This window comes from Coccinella septempunctata, chromosome 2, assembly GCF_907165205.1.
Source record: "Coccinella septempunctata chromosome 2, icCocSept1.1, whole genome shotgun sequence".
Lineage (NCBI taxonomy): Eukaryota > Metazoa > Arthropoda > Insecta > Coleoptera > Coccinellidae > Coccinella > Coccinella septempunctata.
The window spans coordinates 34,864,099-34,885,605 of NC_058190.1; the positions used below are offsets into that span (position 1 = coordinate 34,864,099).

At 32.1% G+C, this 21,507-nt stretch overlaps 3 protein-coding genes across 5 annotated transcripts; 2 read left to right on the top strand and 1 right to left on the bottom strand.

The window, feature by feature from the left end:
* The first annotated feature begins 235 nt into the window (after window positions 1-235).
* On the top strand, window positions 236-4,019 carry LOC123307257 (protein-cysteine N-palmitoyltransferase Rasp). Its single transcript, XM_044889492.1, has 6 exons — window positions 236-281; window positions 485-670; window positions 730-1,275; window positions 1,334-1,551; window positions 2,711-3,045; window positions 3,829-4,019. The coding sequence occupies exons 2-6, from the start codon at window positions 584-586 to the stop codon at window positions 3,933-3,935; spliced, it is 1,293 nt and encodes a 430-aa protein (XP_044745427.1). The 5' UTR covers window positions 236-281; window positions 485-583; the 3' UTR covers window positions 3,936-4,019.
* LOC123307258 lies at window positions 3,712-6,537 on the bottom strand. The gene is made up of 3 exons (XM_044889493.1): window positions 5,367-6,537; window positions 4,339-4,455; window positions 3,712-4,283 (listed from the first exon to the last, which is right to left on the bottom strand). Exons 1-3 carry the CDS (start codon window positions 6,358-6,360, stop codon window positions 4,108-4,110), a joined length of 1,287 nt encoding a protein of 428 aa, XP_044745428.1. The 5' UTR covers window positions 6,361-6,537; the 3' UTR covers window positions 3,712-4,107.
* A 316-nt stretch (window positions 6,538-6,853) lies between these two features.
* On the top strand, window positions 6,854-21,018 carry LOC123307331. 3 transcript variants are annotated; one of them, XM_044889589.1, is made up of 5 exons: window positions 6,854-7,302; window positions 10,706-11,747; window positions 12,004-13,375; window positions 19,228-19,975; window positions 20,009-21,018. In XM_044889589.1, exons 1-5 carry the CDS (start codon window positions 6,947-6,949, stop codon window positions 20,868-20,870), a joined length of 4,380 nt encoding a protein of 1,459 aa, XP_044745524.1. In that variant the 5' UTR covers window positions 6,854-6,946; the 3' UTR covers window positions 20,871-21,018. The 3 variants fall into 3 exon arrangements, with proteins under 3 accessions (XP_044745524.1, XP_044745522.1, XP_044745523.1); XM_044889587.1 differs by having other exon boundaries at window positions 19,228-21,018; XM_044889588.1 differs by having other exon boundaries at window positions 12,019-13,375; window positions 19,228-21,018.
* Window positions 21,019-21,507: the final 489 nt, after the last annotated feature.

Here is a 21,507-nt window from a genome sequence, read left to right on the forward strand (position 1 = left end):
AATTGCCTTTGACAAGCTTTTGGCAAAAAGTTTTGCTATTTTGGAATTAAATAATTTGATGATAATCGTCGGATAATTAATAAGAAATTTTCATCGACCACAGCACAGAACACCAAAAGTAAAGACAACCAAACTCTGACCAAAAGTATCAAACAAATGTCGACCAAATATCGAATAGTTAGATTTCATGGTAGTCGAAATGATACAAAAATACAAACTTAACCTTGATGTAAAATGAAAATGTAAACTCGGTTTTTCTCGAAGATTTTATTCATTTTATTGTAATATCTTTGGTTTTTCTCATTTCCATTTTAATTAATGTATTCATATTATTATTAAATGGGAAATTCAAAAATATCATTCGAAATTATTGTTTACTTTTTGTTGTGGTCGGGTGGAGTATTTTATTCTATTAATTCATTTCGTCAACAAAGTTTGAAGTGTAGGATAACATCTGCATAGTATTTCTTATATTCACTTGTAGCTTTCAGACTTTTTAATATACCAAGATGATTACAATGATTTTGAAGCAGGAACTTTCACAAGCTCTCGAAAGGATGTTGCAGATTTGGAATGGCAAACAATGCTCTATCTTATTAAAAGAATTTGGATGTGGATGGTTGTTCTTCTTGTTATATCAGAGATTTTGAAGCAGAAATGTTACTTTCATGTATATTATATCAGTTATGAAGTCTTGTGTGGGATTTTTAAAAATTTCAATTGTTTCAGGCATTACAAATATTCAGATTAACCCTGTCTGTGATTTTTATACTTATTTATTTAGGACCAATAGCCCTAATTGGAATTTTAGCTCAACCAATTATATTGAGAATTATATCAAATATAAGTTCAAGGAAATTGGTGCTATGGATTTCCAATATCCTATTCATATTGATGATATCAATGTACAAGTATTATATTTCAAATGAATCATTTATGATCTGGTTGAATTACAATGAAAAGGAGAACTACCTCCATATTTTAGCAATTTACTGGACGAATCTCAGAACTTTCTCATTTTTTATGGAACACAGTCAAGAGCAAGAGCAAACATCTATATTAGATATGCTTAGTTACTGCCTTTATTTGCCTGTTTTATTCAATGGCCCATTTATTTTTCATGCAGACTTCAAGCAAAGTGAAAATATCAGGTCACCATGTAGAGAAAGATTATGGATAATTTTGAAAAATGTTGCCAGGTTTATTTTTTGGATGAATTTTGTAGAATTTGCACTCCATAACTATTATGTTAATGCTACATCTTTCCAAGTACAGGTGAATTTAACATATTCCACTTAATCTACTGTGGATTAATTTTCTTTGTGAATTTCAGCTCGTTGAGTCTTTTGACGACTGGGCTTTATATGGTTATGGGTATTTAATGGGGCAATATTTCCATATGAAGTATCTTGTAATTTATGGTTTGAGCACAAGTGTAGCTAAGTTTGAAAACATTCCTGTTCCTTCTTTGCCAAAATGTATTGGACGAATACATTTATATTCAGATATGTGGAAATATTTTGATAATGGATTGTACAGATTTCTATTGAGGTAAAATCTTATATTATTCGTATTTCATATCACTAAGAGATTCTCAATTAACCATCTACTTGTATGTACTTACATGTTGTGCACTTCCAAAATTTGTTCAACATGTTGGAGGAACCCAAGTGAAATTTAGGATTTACCGTTGTGTATCAAATTAATGAATGTTGGACTGTGCTGAATATCTATGTCAATAATGAGTTAAGCATACAAGTTGGTCCAGAATTATGGGAAATCTTTCTAATACACTTAGTAACAAAAATATCTTTATGAACCTCAAACCTTTTTGCATTCTTCGCGACAGTTGTATATTGTGAAATTCTCTACAAATTTTGTCCAAAGCAATTTTTAATAGGTTCAATCGTTCCTGAAATAGAGGGCAATGAGTGCAGAGTGGGAGGCTATGGTTTAGTCAGTTGAGGTCAGTGAACTCAAAAAGGTCTTTTAGAGCTAACTGGTTAAGTACCATTCAGAGACATGTGGCCATGTGGGTATAATCTGACAAGATCGATTATGTCCATTTGATTATTTTTCAAAATTTTTTTGACACCCTGTAGATCTCGCACAAGACAAGTGAATTCCCATTTGACATACTGGACCTTTATGTTTGAAACAATTTGATTTGACACAAATAATCATCAACAAAAACCCTTATAAGTTTGTTGAATTAAACACAACAAATAATCGAAACTCTTAGGTTTGTTCGTAGAGTGGTTCTTGTGGACTGTACACATCAAGCACCATTTTTGGTTTAGGGAAAATGCATCTGCGCCTACCATTGTGAGCCACTCTATGAACAACCTATTAATTCATTAAAATCATCTCTGAAAATGTTCATCCAAAAGTGAATAAAATAACCATTGAAAGAAATTTTGTTTCTTTTCTATTAATTCACACACATTTCACATTAATTTCACTATTAATGAAAAACTTTTTTCGTATACCCCTATGAATTCAATTTTTACTTCTAGCTAAAGAATAAGGGATTATGGTATACTCTGTCTTGACCAAATGCTTTCACTTTGACAAATATTGCAGCATTATTATACTTGTTGTTTCTTCTGTAGTCAAAATGTATGTATGTTTAAATATGAAGAAAGTGAATGAACTAACGGCTAATTGACTTGTGGTAACACCATTGAACTGTTTCATTGCTGGATTTCAGGTATATTTATGTCCCCATGTTATCCCATTTGAAAAATAAAATTTTGGCAAGCTTTGCGTGTTTCACCTTTGTTTATATATGGCATGGACTGGATGGCTACATATTTATTTGGGTTATTTTGAACTTCTTTGGTGTTGTAATTGAGAACTTGAGCACTGCCATTTATAAGGCTCATTTGAGAAGCTCCAAAATTGAGCTGTTCTTAGGAATGCAGTGGATTAGGAGGATAACCTGTTTCTTTGCAAGTTTTTTGCTTGCCATGTCAGCAATTTCCAATTTCTATTTTTTCTCCAGTATTAGTATTGGCTCTGTGTTTGTGACTAGAATATTGGAAGGTGAGTTCAGGTTTGATTCTTATGAACCATTATAATTAAAAAAAATATGAACATGACTACACTTCACACAAAAATTAGGGAGCAATAAATCCAAATTCCTAAGTAAAAAGGGCTCATCATAATTTTTTGGAAAATCTAGCACTTCATCAAAAATACTGAAGAAAGCACTGATGTTAAGTGTGCCTTTTACAGTTCAATATATCCCCCGGAACCCTACAAAGTTGAAAAAAATTGATGCAGCAAATTTATGATTTTCATCTAAAGGAAAAAACTGTACTTTTTCCTTGATTCTGCATCATCAATTTTTTCTTCAGTCCTCTAAGTGAGTGATGCAGAATTGAGAGAAAGTAAAAGTTTTTTTTTTAATTTTGGAAAGATTGGGCTTTTCTGAGCAATAATCTTGGTTTATTGTTTCCTCAAGATACCTTGAAGAAATAATATGAAAATATTATGAATGAAAATTTCAAGGTCTGATTTGAAAATTAGACACTTGTAGCTACAATTTGCATGTTGTACAAATCACAACAGTCTGTTAAAAATCACATGAAAATGCGATTTTTTGCTCCCTTAATTTTATTGAGAAGTGTATTTTAAACCCAATTAATATATTATGTAATTATGTTACTTATTTTACTGAAAGATGTACAATAAATATCACTCAGGATGTATCATATAAAAGGATTATATTGATTCATAAATAAGGATGTATACTTTTAATATAACAAAACAATTTTTCATATCAAGTAAATGATCTATTGAACTTAAGTTGCATCTTTTTTTCAGCTAGTTTTACCAGCAATACGATTTTAATATTGGCTTTGTATTGCTGCTGCCAATTTTCCACAGAATTAAAGAATGTATCGAATGGAGAGAAGAAGTCTCGATTTTAACATTGTCTAATTTATGTATACATATACTTGAAATGAATATACATTTTTTGTAAAAATCTTTTCAATAAAAAAATATTTGGTTAACATTTTTTTCTTCCACAAACAATAACAATGCTGATTATTACTGATTTATCATATTTCAATTATCACAAAGGTAAATCTCCATATTTCTTTATTGCGTTTTTGAATTTTCCATTCTTTTACGCCTATTCATTTTTAACCTCCTTATGGCCTCTTGTCTGTTCCTTTCTATGATATCCCTTTGTTTGGCTTCTCTTATTGCCTTCGCTTGAAGCCTCTTTTTCTCAATCTCATCTGGAGAACATTTCATAATTGAATTATCGCTACCTCCAATAGAAAAAAAATTACTATTTTTGATTTTTGTGTTGTCAAAAGTACTTACTAGAGTTAGTAGGTGTTAAGAGTAATCGTTTTTCCTTGTCTTTTCTTTCCATAAGTCTAGCTAAGGCTTCTTTACGTTTCCTTTCAATATCTTCCATAACATGTTTGGGTAAATTGTCTAAAAGCATTATTGAGATGAAGTATATGTAATAAATGTTTAACTTACAAGGAGGGGTTAATTTTATCTGTATAATTATGAGCTAAGTCTTTTCAATACTACTTGAAAATGAATTACTATAGATTCGAAAGCTTTATGAGGTTTTCACAATCACCTATTATCAAGAGGGAATAGAATTGAATGAGATTTTTATTTTTTATTCAACATTATATACTAACTGAAACATAATATGGCAAATGGGCTGTTTAAGCAAATGAAAAACAAATAGTAATAAATTATGTTATCTGTAAGAAGTGAAGAAAATTCAAAACTACCGAATGATTTCAAAATTCTTCCTCAAATAGGTTTTATTTATACAATCTGATGGAGGATTAAAAAAAGCTGAGATGTATTTACAACCCCCTCATTTTGTTCCTTCAGCGAGGATTATTTGAATAGGGCCAATATTTGTTAATGTCATTGCAACAGTTTATTTTCAAAGGGAATTAGTGCATGAAGACAAGTTTTATAAAAAAAGAAAAACCCTACATACCTGCAAACAAAAATTTGCAGCTAGCTCATTGAATTGCTATTAAAATGACTACATATTTAAATTTCTAAACGCAGCTAAAGTTGATAATTGTTCTCTATTACATTAGGTATATCAATTCTCACTTGTTTAATCAGAGTGTTTACCCATAATATAGATATAGAAGGTGCTACTACTAAGTTTGAAAAATAGTCTCCATTGCCTTTCTCTACTGCTATCCTTCCTTTAATCTAATCTTTTCCACTAAACTCGATAAAAAGAACAATTGGAGTAGAGAAAGGTGACAGAGTGTATTTTTGAACTTAATATACATGTGCTATAAAGAACAAAGCATTCAATAAATAAACCTAGACGATAATTATAAGTCAGCAAAATATCTCACCATTATCAAAACTTTGTGTTCTCTGAAAACCAGTTTTGTGTAACGTAGGGGGAGCAGATGCTTGAGAAATATACTGCACATTAGCATCAGAAATTGTTCTCTTGAAGCTTAAATTCGTTGTATTTTTACTTTGAAATTTGTGAGGTACTATTGATGAGTGTTTGTCAGTTGTTTGAGAAAGTGTATCAATGTCTTCATCTTTGAATTCTAGTAAGAGAGCATCAAAAGAATCATCTATTGATTTAGATTCCAAATTTTTCTCTCTATTAACAAGATCAACAGATATAAAATTACTACAACCTGCATCTTCTGAATTCTGTGCATGTTGTTTTTCACTAGAAGAGATCTCGATATTCTTATTCACATCATTCGTATATATAGTGTGATTTCCATTTATTTTATAATTTTCAGTTTTATTAAACCCATTTAGATTTTCTTCAATCATTTGAGTACATAAATATAATTGTTCATCATAATCATCATCAAATAACTCATTCACTGTTTTATTAACACATTGCTTGGTAATTTGTTTTTCAGTTTTCAGTGCCTCTATCTCTTGATTTTCAATATGATAATATTGTTCTTCAATGAAAGAATTGATGTCGGTGTTGACACTCTCTTCTCTAAACATTTGTTCATCAACAGGTGAAAGAGGCAAACAATCATCTGTTCTGGCTATTTCATCTCTTAGAGCTTGTAATTCCTGTTTCAATTTTTCATAATTTTTAATGTGATCTTTTTGTGATGTTTTTTTGGGGGCTAATATTGGTGATTTGTGAATTTGAATTTCCCTCTTTTTTACCCTCAAAACTTTCGGTCTTATATTTTTAGGGGAGTCCCAATCCCACGATACATCTACATTTTCTTGACTATCGGGTTCGTGATTCCAGAATCTTTGTTTTTTTGCCTCTTTTACAGGACTAGAATTAGAATTTGGTTTATTGTCGTTCGATCTAATAAACCTTAATGATTTTCCTTTCGGCGTTTTATCCATGATTTCATTCAAAATAATCACCAGTTTGATTATCTAGAAAGAATATATTGATATTATTATTAATCTTTGTTATAATTTGCCTCCAACAGAAATCATTTACAACTTTGTTTTTCTGTCAGATGTAAAAATCGTAGAACATGAAATATTTTTAAGGTTAGCCACCCAGAACCATAGACGTATCAGCTGATTTTGACAGGACCGTCACAAAAGTTCAATATATTTCAGAGACAACTCTCTTGTCTCTGATATATATATTATTGTAATAATACTTTGTAATCTGTGGGGAATACTATGGAGGTACCTCCAAAAATACGTGTGTAATATCATTGGGTACCTCCATATCATTGACATTGAGTTCAATGCTCACACAGGTCAAGAAAAAAAGTAAAAGAAGGAGGAGAAGAAAGAAAATCTATGGTGAGGATTTTGTCTATGGCTCCATAAGATCTATGCGTTAACCAAACATATTTGATAGATTTGATGTTCTGTGACCTAACAGTTCAAACCTAAAATCAAAACAAAGTGGTCGAAAAGTTTAGTGCTAAGTGTTTTCGTCGCTGCCTAGATTATAATTTTATTTCGAACCATGGGGTCAGATTTATTTGAAGTTAAAGCAATGCTTCGAAGTATTTTGATATCTTCACCAGTTGTCCTTAACGTTTCTGAATTAGATAACGATTTCAGAGAACAAGAAGGAATAGGTATTCCTTTTGGTAAACTTGGTTACAAATCTTTGTTGGAATTTTTGAGATCTATTCCGGATGTATTATTAGTGAAAGGTGATTCAAAGTTTTCTGAAATTGTTCTAATAGAATCTGAAAAATCGTCACACGTGAATAACTTAGTTATGAAACAAAAATCGAGTTGTAAACGAGGAAATTTTTTTTCTAAACGCCGCAAAAGTGCCAGGAGTCAAGGTGTTTCTACAAAAAACTGCAAGATGTAAGTACAATGTGGCTTTCAAATTAGATATTTCGTTTTATAGAACTACCTATCATATTATAGTACATTATTTACGATTATTCACTTATACAGGATGGCTCACATAAAATACTCCAACTGTTGAACTCCAGTTCAATTTTTATTTAGAGAAGTTGGAAGAAGGGGTACATCTTTCAATTGAAAATTTCCTATTGCCAATTTCATACATCTACGTATTTCCAATAAAAAAAATTAGCCCAAATGAAAATTGACCTGTTTCGGTATTTTTCCTTATGTTGGCCACTAATTTTATTAATACTCTAGGAGTCCAGGCGTTATGTATCATTCCCTAATAGATGTATTATAGTCCATTCAAGAATTATTGACATCTTGGTTGGCTATGGAGAATCGAATTTGAGTTGGTAATAGGCATAAACTTAATAATATAGCAGCTCAAGATACCATTGTGATAGCGAAACACGTTCCGTGATTTCAATAACTTATTTTTCTGAAAATCATTAATCTGTTTTAGGCCCATAGATTACTGTTAATTCACAATACTAACTGGAACTTATGGGCTACTACCAACTCAAATTCGGTTTTCCATAGCCATCCCGATATGTCAATCATCTATATAAAAGGTATATAAAAGTAATGGAACTTAATATTGGTTCCAAATTCTATCAATTTATTAATCTAGTTCCTCAAAAGACGAGTGAAAATCATTCACGGCGGAATGAGAGAAAAAAATTAAGATGGTTTTAACTTCAAAAGTATTGATCAGATTTTCCCCATTAACGAACTCTGTGTGTTCCTGTAAGCTAAGTTTGGGCTAATTTATTTCCCTAGTGTAGGGCGAAAGAAAGATTCTGTAAATAAATTCGGACTTCCCTTATTATAATCGATTTTTCATTATAATATTATGAACGGGGATCTCTCAGAAATCCTACTAAGAGCTATTCAATATTTACTACAGTTACCCATATTCAACTTTCTGTTCCAATAACGTATTTCAAATCTCGGCTTTCTTCTGTATTATATTATAACTGTCAATTCACAATGATGTTAATGGTAATGGTAATTTAACGATGAGCTACGATACAAAGGCTTAAAAATAACAATAAATTCAAGAAATATTTTTGACGGGATACAATTATCATTAGCATTACGCTTGACATTAACGTGAATTTTATCGTAGTAGATTTATTATATATTTATTATTATTTAAGCGTTAACATCGTAGCTCACCGTTAACATTAACATTACCATTATTGCGAATCGGCAGTGATACAGATGTATTATATTATAATACAGAAGAAAACCGACATTTGAAATACGCTATTGAAACAAAAAGTTTAATATGGGTATCTGTTGCAAATATTGAACACCCTTTTGTAGGATTTCTAAGACATCCCCGTTCTTTAAAAATTTAAAATCGTTTCACGGATTTGATTGCTCTAAAGCTACTATGTAACTGCTAATAACAGATCTTATAGCAACTCTGACATGCTCCAGAAATATAAGCCATTCAATATTATTCTCTTTGAAAATTCATTCATTTAATGGATTTGCAAATGCATAAATGTATTTCGTGAATTCCCTCTGAAAAACATGATAATTTCAAAGGATTCGCATAATCTTTGACAGGGCACTCAAATAATAGGTGAATAGAATGAAAAACCTGATATCTCATCATCATTTTACTCCATGCGGTTCCATTTATAGATAGTATATTTAAAGTCGAATTAATATTTCGACATCAATCAGAAGATGGAACTGCAAATGATGTAGGGCACAATGATAATAAGTATTTTTTATTCAGTGGGCTGAAGTTTTTTAAGAGTTTAGGGTCTACTCTAATAAAATTGTATTCCTATTCTAGCCGATCCTATCACTGAGAAGTACATATTAGTTTAAATTCAATTTAATTTTCACTATCAACTCTTTTAATAGATCTTTTCAGCCCTGAGACTATTATTCGTTTTCGGCTACTTGCTAATAATGCAAAGAATTTGAAATGATGCATATCACTACTGAGATCATTTATGAATAGTTCAACAAAATTCTTTATTACATACTACAAAAAGAATAATGACTAGAAATGGTATTCGATCTCAACAACAAAACACAAAATAAGTGGCAATCATACTTACTAGTAATCCGCTTTTATAGTCCGAGAGCTGGCGACGAAAATCGGCAAGAGTTTTGTAATGGCTCATAATTGAATATGAGTTAGTGTTGAGGGTGTACATGAGTCAGCACCCACTCTTAAGGTCAGGTAGTGGAACATCTGGCGGCGATGCTCTTTGATTTATGTAAAATTACAATATCCGTACTTTGGGTGACTGCTGACTGCCTCTGTTTTATTGATATGTGGCCTGACTATTTTATTCTCAAATAATATATGATATCTGAGCAATAAATGCATTTTCAGCCATTACGAATCTCTTGAAACGACATTTTTAAGGCAGTAACTTCTGTGGTGTACTGACCCACAGCGTTTTACTAAAATGAGGTCTGAGAACTTTCTCAACTTTTCTGTTCTATGAACTTGTTGAGTGACTATTTTCAATCATTACAAAATACTTGTAGAGTATGTTATAATTTTATATATACCTACATCAAAAGTGCGTCGCCGCTAGGTGTTACACTACCTGACCTTGAGAGTGGGTGCTGACTAATGTACACCCTCAATACTAAATCATATTTAATTATGAGCCATTACAAAACTCTTGCCGATTTTCGTTGCCAGCTCTCAGACTATTAGAAAAACAGTACAAAATAAATACACTAAACACAGATTTCGAAAATGTTTGGTGATTCCTAGTTGTCACTTAGGTTGCAGAACTTTTGTTTATGTTTAAATATTTGTTTACATCTGAAAATGTTGAAATACCCCCGTCGTTTAATAAAACTACTTCGAATGAAGAAACCGGAAAAAATTATGATGATTTTTCCACGGAATATTCCCTTCACCCTACTCAATAATCACACAAAAACGAAACGGAATTTTGTTTCATTAGGAAACAAAATTCCAAATGTTAAGCATTGAACTTCGAACCTCGCCGGCCTATTCGAAGTCCGCAATTTCTTGAAAGAATATTCCTCTCACCCTACTCTATCCGTGGACGTTTTCCTTATAAAAAAAAACGAAAGTTAATTCCGCCAGAAATCTATTTTGACCAAACGCTACTAGTCCAAGCCTTCGGCTTTTCTCTACAAACTTAAAACTGGTCTGTGGAAACACTCTGCCAACTCCACAACTTTAAATTTCTAAGAGTTATTATCGACCGTCCGAACACAGTTGACTCACCCTGTCTACATATAGAGAAACTTTTTCAGAGAAAATTCATGACTTTTTTTTAAAAAACATCAGAATATATAGATTAGTATGTTAGTTTTTTCAACAATGTTTTTTTTACAGCCCAACTTACACCACTTCAGACTCCGCTGTAAAGGGCCGATCACATAATGAAGAAAACATAAGACATGATGATGGATATTCAAGTCAAATATCAGGTGTTAATAGTAATAAGAATACTAACCGTACCGCATATGAGACTGATTCCCTACAAAATAATAGTACAAATACTAATATGCGAAGTGCATCACAGAAACAAAGTGCAAATGGAAAAACTCCCCCAAAAGATGATAAATTTAAGTTCAATCAGATGAAAAGTATACCATCTAAACATAGTACACATGAAAAAATTCATACAAATAATAATGAATTCAAATTCACTGAGATGAAAACTACAGTACCTAAAAATAGTTCCAGCATATATTCAAAAGCTCAAAGACTGATAAGTGAAAAAAAGGAAGTAGAAAATTTTCCAACAAAGAGAGGCACACAACGTTTTTCTAGCCATAAAACAGTTAAAGAGAGTTCACACCTTATCAACAGAACCAAACGCAAAGATTGTTCTTTGATTGAGTTAAGTTCTCCATCTCCAGACAACTTTCCTATTATAGATGTTTCTTTGAGGGTTAGCAAGAAACAGGAGAATAAAAGTTATTGGAGTGGAGGAGTTATAAGAAAATCAATAGAGAAGAATAATACATTTGAATATTGCAGCGAAGCAGAAAATAGTTCTGAAAGGAACAATAGATCCGGTTGGAGTACTGGATCAGGTGATCTTATGCACAGTTTATTGAAAAAAAAGTCCAAATTAATAGAGAAAAATGAACGTAATAATGAAAATAGAATACACAGGAAAGTAAAGAATTTTATCCCAAAAAATGTGCAGTGCAATCTTCAAAAACTGATATCAGGTTTTCCGGATGGAATTTGGTGCTCGGAATTGCCTGTAGCGTATAAAAATTTGATGGGTAAAGAATTATGTTTCGAAAATTACGGTTACAGATGTTTGATTTATATGTGCTTTGATTTGGAGGATATTTTTCATTGTGTCAAGGAATCTCCATCTGATTATAAACTTTATGATGCAAGAACTCCAATGCCTAAGGTAAGTTTCTTGTTTTTGAATTCTTAATTGCTTATGGAAAACTATTTTCAAGAAGTTTTCAATAAACTCATTCGGGTGTTATCAGTAATAATCTCGGTAATAATACTATAATTTTGTGTACTCACACTGGATTGTCTTCTTTATACTATTTGATTTTTCATAAATGGGGAATATTCACTTTTTTTAACTTCAGTAGGATTTATTAAAATAAATAAATATTTTCGTTTTTTATTGTTGATTTTATTTTTGATTTCAGTCTTTTTTTTCGCAGTACACCGAGGAAGAGGAAAGTTTCGAAGAACCCACTTCTCCAGAACCCATTGCAGCTATTCCTGATATGAAATGGGGCTCCTTCGATACCTTTCTACCAGAAGATGCAATAAAATTAGGATTTAAAATAGAAAGGCTACAAGCCTGCGATGTGTTAGAAGTGGGTATGAGTGTCAGTGTGATTGTTGGAGAGATCTATGATATATCCAAATTTTGGATCATCTTGGATAATTTGAATTTGGAATACTTGATGCGTGATATGCAATGTTTTTATCAAGACAATTACCAGCGGTACTTAGTACCAAGATCTCTCTTGGTGGAGGGACTTCATTGTGTTGTTTTATATAGAGACAAATTTCATAGGGCTGTTATTCTCAATGCGATGCCTGATGAAGAATTCTTGAAAGTTTACTATTTTGATTATGGTACTCTAGCAAAGGTTTCAAAATCAGAGGTTTGGTTTTTGACTACTGCATTCAGTGAACTGCCTAGTCAAGCTATAAGAAGTAGACTTTCTGACATATATCCACCTCATAAAGGAGTAACATGGTCCCCATATGCCAATCATGAATTCAGCAGGCGAACTTGCATGAAAAAACTAACCGCAGAAATTGGAAGGGTAGACAAAATTAAAAACTTGGCAGATATAAAATTGAGAAACAGCGAATTTTATATAAGTGATATATTAGTAGATCTCAAATATGCAATTTACATCAACCAAAGTCAAGAAAAACATATTGAAGATCCCAATTGCAAATCAAGAGTGCAGTTCATCCACCTTTTCCCCACCTTTGACGAAATTGAGAACTGGGTAGTGCCATCCCTGGAAGAAGCTTCAGATTTTTTGAATACATCCGTTACGGCAGATTTCCTGTTTTCCCAATATTTCAGCAGAATTAGTCATGAAGATTTGATTGATAGCATTGAGGAAAAAATGGAAATCACTTCAAAAAAAAAGAAATCATTGACGAAATCTTTCAAACCTGAAGAATTGTTAACTGTGCAAAGTACAGATGAGATGAATAAGATGGCTTATGGAGTACTATATGTATCAGAAACTACAACTGAAGACTGTGGAAAAGATATTAAAAAAAGTTGCGGATATGATGAACAAAATGAGTTCATGTCTAAAAGAATAATTGATATAGACAATGATGAAGTATTGATAGGGATACTGAGACAAACTAGGATGAAAAAATCGTTATCATTGGATAAAAATCAATACGTATCGGAGTCCATATTCGACAAAAGTTCCATCAATTCTTCATTACAAAGCAAAGGAATGGTCAAAGAAGAACAAAATTCAATCTTCAGTGATTTTGTGAAGAAACACCCATCACGGCATGAGAAAGTTCTGAGTAAGTAAGAAGACAATTTATTTTATGAAATGACTTCGTAAATGATTTTTCACTAATTTGTGGTTTTTTCAATATCACAATCTCGTATTTCATTTCCATCTAAATATTCAGGATGTTTCACCACAAATTAAACAAACATATACTGTCGCATAGGCTTTCAGTATCAGTGCAGATGCAGCATTTTTCAGGAAGTGTGAAGCCGTGTTCGAAATATGTCCTAACCATATTATATTAAGAGATTCAGGATTTTTGATGTATTTTATCAAAAACTTTCAGTTGGTATAACTCTTGAACGCCTTCATGGATTTTAATGCAAATTTCAAGAAACGCTTATAGGACAATTACTAATATCCACTGTTAATAATGAATTATTGATAGCACAGCTCCGGACTGAAAAAAATTATATATTTTGTTTCGCATCTTGTAAACGATCAAATTTTCAAGAAGCGGAATTTTCCTCAGAATTTACTCCAACAAGTCTATTGGCAATATTGACACATTTCATAAGAATTTTTTATGTCCCATTGAATATAAGCATGCTCATATTCTAACCTTTTAAAATCTAAAAAAGTTAATTGGTGATAAACAACTTCTGAGCCATTTAACCCAAAACTAGGCTGCATGGACTTGGTTCACTTCAACTATGAACCCCTCATATGTAAGCTAATTAATTAGAAATAATAACACTGAAATAATGTTCGAATATTAATGCTTTCATTGAAAAAATAACCTCTTGTATTTTTGCGCATATTTAGCTGTTCGCTAAACTGAAAGTTCTATTTATTTATTACATTTTCGGAGTCGGCGATGAAGCATTTCCATGTAATAAGTGTCGATATATTTATTAATACGTATTATGCTGGGTGGGGCCCGCATTTCATAGATGGTCATAAAGACCTTTTGGATCCGTTAAATTTGGTCCTGCTGAAAGTGAAATCTTCCGATTGCCAATATAACGTATATTCAATTTATTCATGTCATTGTTGGCAGGGGTAGTTTTAACCGGCATTACGGCTTCTTCAAATAAGTAAATTGAAAGCCGATGGTTGTGGTTGTAAACCATTGTTCGTGTTGTGGTCAACATTTGGAACTACCTGTGGGTTGTCCCGAAGATTTTGGATAATTTCAATAAGAATTGTCGAATGAAAGCATAGCAGTTTTGGTATCTTGACTAATTTCGATGATGCGGTAGAATCTCTCATAATCCGAGATATTTTTATAGTTTCGGAAGATAAAAACAATTAAGTAGGAAACTAAAGTTTTTAGTCTTCAGACTGTAATATTTTATTATTTCATATGAAGGGTTATTTATAATATAACTTATCAGAAAATGGACATCATTGCTGCTGGTGCATACCTACTTAAATCGAAAATTTCCAGTACCATCTAATCCATTTCCAGCTGTAATTCAGAAATGATCAATTGAAATTCAGATTTATTAAGTTAATTTCAGAAATGGTCATTTGAGATTCAGTGTAGTCACATATATTTCCGAAACTGTCAATTGTAATTCAGATTAAGGGGTCACATGGGTTTCGTCGGGTAAAAAAAGGCCTATTTTCAATATTTTTTTTTCTATGTAAAAAATTATTTATTTAATTCAAACTTTTTTCTGTCTTGTAGATACATATTTAAAGAATAATTTCTGAAATTTTCAAAATAAAAAAATTAAAACTCCTCCATTGTGAGAGCATTTCCGGTGACCCCTCGGAAAAAAGGTGCGTTCGCGTTGTCAGCGTAACTCCTGACAAAATCATCTAAAATGAAAAAACAAAAATAAGTGGTTTAGTTAAGACCATAAACTCGTGATTGACCGAAGGAAAGAAAAAAAAGTAAAAATTGGAATTTTGGCAGACATTTTTCCAAAAAAATGAAAATTTCGCTCAAATTTTCTTGACATTTTGTTTTTTTTTAAATAGTTGTACATCCTTCGTCCAAGCACGAGTAAATTGTATCTCGAATACCTGTGTAAAATTTCATCAAGATCGGTTGTGTAGTTTTCGAGAACATTTGACAACCGACTTTGAAAACACGGTTCCGAGTAAAACGCGTTTGAAGTTTTGAGTAACAATAAAAGGGACTTGGAGCGCACACCTTCCCAAGGCTGTATCTCCAAAACTATTATTCGGATGGACTTGAAAATTTAGGACAATATTCTTGAGATGTTGTAGAAAGTAATGAGCCAAAAAAATTCGATTTTTTGAACCCACGAAAACCATGTAACCCCTTAATCATTTGTATTTCAGAAAATATCAATTGTAATGTGAATTGATTATTTCTGAATTACTGGAAATGTCGTGGGAATCATAAGGTTTAAAAATCACACGATCTAGTGGGCCCATTCTAATCACCGAATCTAGAGAGTAAACGACAAGGAAATGTCGCGTGTAGTTATTCAATTGTTTCACGGGTTGTACAGTACAGCATTTGGCACCGGCCGCATCAATATCATCCAATTTGCTGTGTCGCTATATGGAGCACAAAGATTAGAGAGAAGGAAAATAGGCCGCTTTATTATGATTCAGATGAAGCATACCCTTAAATTTGATTCGAAATTCGAAGATTTTTCAATTAATGGACGAATTTATTAAAAGTTTTTTTATTCACTTCCTGAGACGTTTTTTCAGTCCTCTTAACCAGTAAAGGGATTTGCATATACCATATTTCTAATCCTACCATAAAAGTTGTGATCGGAGGGCTTCATATTGGGTGACCGTGGTTGACAGATTAGGACCATGGTTTATCAATCACCAGTCTCGAAAAATTCTATAGAAGGCCTAAGGCCAGTTAATTAGAATTTAATGATCCATTAAAATTTCAATTCTCCATTAAACTGGTACATACACAGGTTAATGAAGAATTAAAACTTGTTGGAACCATAAGTTCTAAACATTCTTCTCCCCTTGCAGCTTAAATCTTTGTGATAGTATCACTGAATATATATCCCCTAAATTTAAACAATTACATATTCGAATTATAAAAAAACACTTGTTTCGAGTGTTTTAGGTTAGCAGTTCCATCGTAATGGCATAAAAAATATTGAAATTTCAAAACCCCTGAAAGTTCCCTTGACCTATGTTTGAATTGGTGATTGTTTTCCTCATACCTATTACGACTCGAATTCATATTATGTCTTCTCTTTATGAATTTCAATTCGTGAGTCCAAATGACACAGTCAAAAAAAATTTCTATCTTCTTGAACTCGATTAGCATTGTACAAACCTGCACCCTTTTCATGAAATCAGTTTCCTTCAAATGTTGTTCTGAATTAAATTTGTGAGAGGAACCAAAATTCTTCATCCTATCTTTTTATTATTCTTCTGACGGTACTTCTTGTCCTCTTGTAGAGTCTAAATGTCCTATTCACAACTCAATTACATTCGACATAAAAAATAATGAGATTCAAGTAATCTTCATACGTGATATCTGGTTCTTTCTCGGAGTAAAACTTCACTAGACACTCTATGTGAATTCCTGATATTTACCATTTTCTAAATAAATATGAATTGCTAATGAAATACAAAATACTTACATATCTCTTGAATATCCCAAATTGGCAGTTTTACGCATATGGTTGATGAGACATTATTTATTTTTTCCGAGGAATAGGAAAATAATTTGATAAAAAAAGGTTTTCCTTTTGAAATAGTGAAGTTTTTGGTGAAGTTTCGAATCGAAATTCTTCATCTTTTTGCAGGTATCCTGTAGAATTTTCAGGAATAAATCAGAGTGTAACAAGTACAGCATGATTTCAATAACAATTTCATCCTTCTAACAAAGGCAGGTAGTTATGAGCATCTTTTTGGTCACCCCGAATAGATATTGAGCTCAAATAATTCTGGGAAGATTATAGTCCAGGTCGAAACCGTCGAAACCAAAAACTCAGCAGTATGTGGTCGGTCAGGAAGTTTAACTAAAAATCAAGATTTACATGTCTTTATAGAGCAGTAATTTTTTGCAGCGAAATATGTATTTTTTACGAGTAACGAAAATTCGAAATTTCGCTTACCAAATTGTTGGTCTGAAAACTCGGTTTTTTTTTCAATTGTGACTCGTAAAGAACACAAGAATGCATATTTCGTTACAAAGAAATTAATGCTCATTTAACACATGCGATTTTAATCTAAATCGATACATTTTTTTTGGACGTTTCGTTTTCCTCCATAAATTTGAAGTAATATTGAAAATTGGTGAATAAAAAAGTTGTAGATATTGCTATTACCTAGAACTCTCATTCACAAAGTTTTTCAATACGGAGTATAGTTTAGCTGGAAATTCTAAAAATCATTTTTCGCCCATAAAACAACCACCTCCCCTTTCAAAGATTTCTCTTCATTTATATTAATTCACTTATAATTTATACCAAATTTTCAGACTAAGCACATAGTGCTAGATTTTTTTCCCTCAAATAAGTTTGGCTCTAGACTTTCAGGAATATCAGTAAAGTCATACGATCAATTTTTTTTGTGATAGTTTGCCATAATTTATTCAAAAATTCAATCTATCCTAAGTGGTAATTGTTTAAGCTGTACGATAACTTTCAAGTGATGTTAATATTATCACAAATCAACATATCTGGTTATCTGTAAAATTAAAGGAAGTTTATTTATATAAACTTTTTTCCGAACTTTATAGTTCGGAAAAATGATAACGCATAGTTGATTAAACATGTCTACAATTAAATTTTAACATATAGCATTTAAATTAACCCCCTATACAATCAGTTACTTGTTCTTTTTCTGTATTTCGAACAGCTTCTCCACCAATATTTTAGATACAACAGAATATCATTTTGTGATTTGAAGATTGCAAGGAAGGTTTCTTTTTACATCTTTCCGAATTTTTTTTGACGGAGTGGAAGTAAATGAAAAATATTTCGTTGAAATGAGTAATGTCATCGATGGTAATTATATGTATATGTTAAACAGCATATCTGACAAATGGCCACCACGACAACTCTGGCTGGACTCAACATCAACTTTCCTCTTTTATATCTCTTGAGGGTAGCCCAGGGAGAACAACCAGTTGTATTGGATCACGAATGTTGGCGACCAATAGGGAAGACAAGTATGGATTAAAACGCTGATTACTTTGTATGGAAAATTCATTTGAATATTCAGTGGCCGAAAAATAAATTTTTACATTCGATATAAAGCTCGGCAAATTTCAAAGAACATCTATTCCCAGGATATAGATGCTGTAGATCATGGCTGCTTGCGTTCTTATTGTTTGTACGACTGAGGGGCTTCTCTGAACCAATGGAAATCCTTCACAAGTATGACGAAACCAATTTGCTTCCACCGCATTTTTTGGAAAAACGCATCAAAAATAGGGATTATGATTTTCCTTTCATTTTATGATAATTAAAAAAAAAATTTTTTCCTTTGAATCCACACAAATAATTTTTCCCCTGCCGCACTAAGCTCTTAAGTACTTTATTTTATTAAGTACTATCCGTCACTGACCTGACCTGGGTCATTTATTTCATTCTATTCTATAGAGGCTGAAAAATTCCAGGACTGTACATATTTTCACCCACTTTTCTCTATTGGTTTTGGCAAAAATTAGAAATAACTGTCTTCGGAGAGTTCACTTACATATATCTCGAAAACGGAGCCTTTTTTAGGTATTGGTTCATATGAATGTTTCGACTTGAATTTACCATTTAATTTTTTCAATCTAATTTCGGTACACTCTGTATAAAACGATTTTCGACAGAAAGAAAAACGACCAACGTCTTTTCAAAATATTTATTTTGTATTAGTTTTGTTGCTGTTATCCGAGTGTTTTTAGTTTTATAAATTTCTGCTGGTTGTTTCAGGAAACGGAGCTAATTTTTCTTTTTTTTGCAGAAGAGTTCTCTAATTTGGCGGAACTTGAAAAATACTTATCAGAGGATTCTTCAAGTAAGAAATCATCATCTAACCTGATAGATTTGGACGTTGAGCTCAGCAGTCCTGTTGTGTCCACCACAAATCTTTTTATGAACATTGAATTGCAAACGAATCTGACAACATTGGAGAGAAACGAGGATAAAGATCAAAAATGTCTATTGTCCAGCTACAACGATTTTGACCAAAGCACATTGGAAAATCCCCTAGATTTTCCTATACCAGACATCCCTTTACCGGATTTAATCCGATTTGATGAAGAACCATGTTTTGCAGTCACAAGTACATCCGATCCACAGGAGGGCTCACAATCTACTAAACTCATTTTCGATGTTTGTGGTTCAGATTTTGGCGATGCTGATGATGAAGATTCAGATGAAAAACTGAAATCTATTGAATCCTGTCAATCAAAAGTGTCCACTTATGAATCACAATCTATGAACAGTAATGACGACAGTTCTAACAGTAACTCCCACCAGGAAAATAGTGTGCAGAAAAATGATTTCAATATGGAATCATCAGAAAGGAAATACATGACTGATACTTTCTCTTCATTCAGATTCAATGAAGATTCTGTTTTAACTGAACATGACAGATTGGAGATGCTGGAAAATCAAACTTCCTCTAATATTTCCGTCGAAACTATCAAACCGTATCACAAAAATACGTACCATACTGATCACAACCATCAAAATGAAGTGGGGTATCATGATCCGGCCCCTATAATTCCAAACTATGCAGCTGAGGAGTCTGTACAGAATATTTTTAATAAATCCCAAACAAATAGTGCAGCCAATTTATCTCATTTCTGTCAGCCTAAAGACTCTAATGTTCACGATTTATCAGATACTATTTCCGATTTCAATAATTTGAATATTAATAATGGTAAACTAAATACATCAACTCCTATTTTGAACCAAATTGCATTGACTGAAGATAAGAACACTTTGGATGAATTTGATGTTCTTCATCATTGTCCGACATCAAATCCCACATTATACTCAAAGGATGAAGCAGCTGTGTCAAGACTTAGTTTTGTGCCTGGTGAATGTATGACTCAAGAATCACGAACTTCTCAGTGTGAAGCAGACTGCAGTGGTTCCATTTATTGTAAAAGTGCCAAACAAGTACCTATAGAAGAAGTAAATTCCATTAACGAAGTGAATGGTGCTGATGTAAGCTATTCAAATTCCACTCTCCACCATACTAGCGATGTAGCATCTCAGTTTGTGATTTATGAGAATACAATAGGTTTTACTTCATCAGATTTTGTTCCTAATAATATAGTACACCCTATGATATCACATGTACAAACTCAAGCATTTCGAGGTCCCCAGAATATGTTGCAGCCTCGTACAATGATGGTTAGACCACCACCTGGATTCATGCCAATATTACCTTATGGTCATCCTAGCTCATTGCATCCTTTTGGAACACAATATTCTTATGTTAATCCAATCAATGTTCCCTCTATTCCAGGCCACTTTCTGTCTATTCAGCAACAGGAGATTCTCTCCAGAAGCTATAACAATCATCCTATTGTCATATTCAATTATAATTTTTTACCACATTCAGATTCAACGAGCACTACACAAGAAAAGTGAAGTGGATATTATAATTGGATGGTTGTTATCATATTGATGCAAAAATAGGTTGTTGTGTATTTATTTTTGGTCATATGTTGTATGTTTGTAAATTTTTGGATCTGAATGATATTAGTTGATAAAATAGTAACATAAGGATTTTGTATATGTTACAAAGAGCAGTATTGTATAAGGATTTTGTACATGTTACAAAGAGCAGTATTGTGAAAATTGATCTGTTTGTATATTAGTAGGCTTGTTACTAATTGAGATATATATTTTGATGTATTCAATTCATTGTGGCCATACAAGATTTTTGTGATTAATTATACAAACAATCCAATTCTAATTTGTTTGACTTCTATATTTAATGTAAGCCATAAATTTTTTAGAAGCTCTGATCAAAAATGATAGATCTGAACATTTTTCATTTTTTTTATTATTCTTACTGTATTTCTTATAAGTTTCTAAGGAATAAATGTTTTTTTGACTGTTACTTTTCGTATTTTTGTATGGAAATTATCCATCAGCCTTTCCAATCTTACAATTCCAGAAATTCACATGAGGTGATACTGTTCCAGATTTCCAAAATCGCCAAAATTTGATATTTAGCACTAGAGTGCTTTCTTTGGTGCTTTTTTAGTACACACCCTTGGTG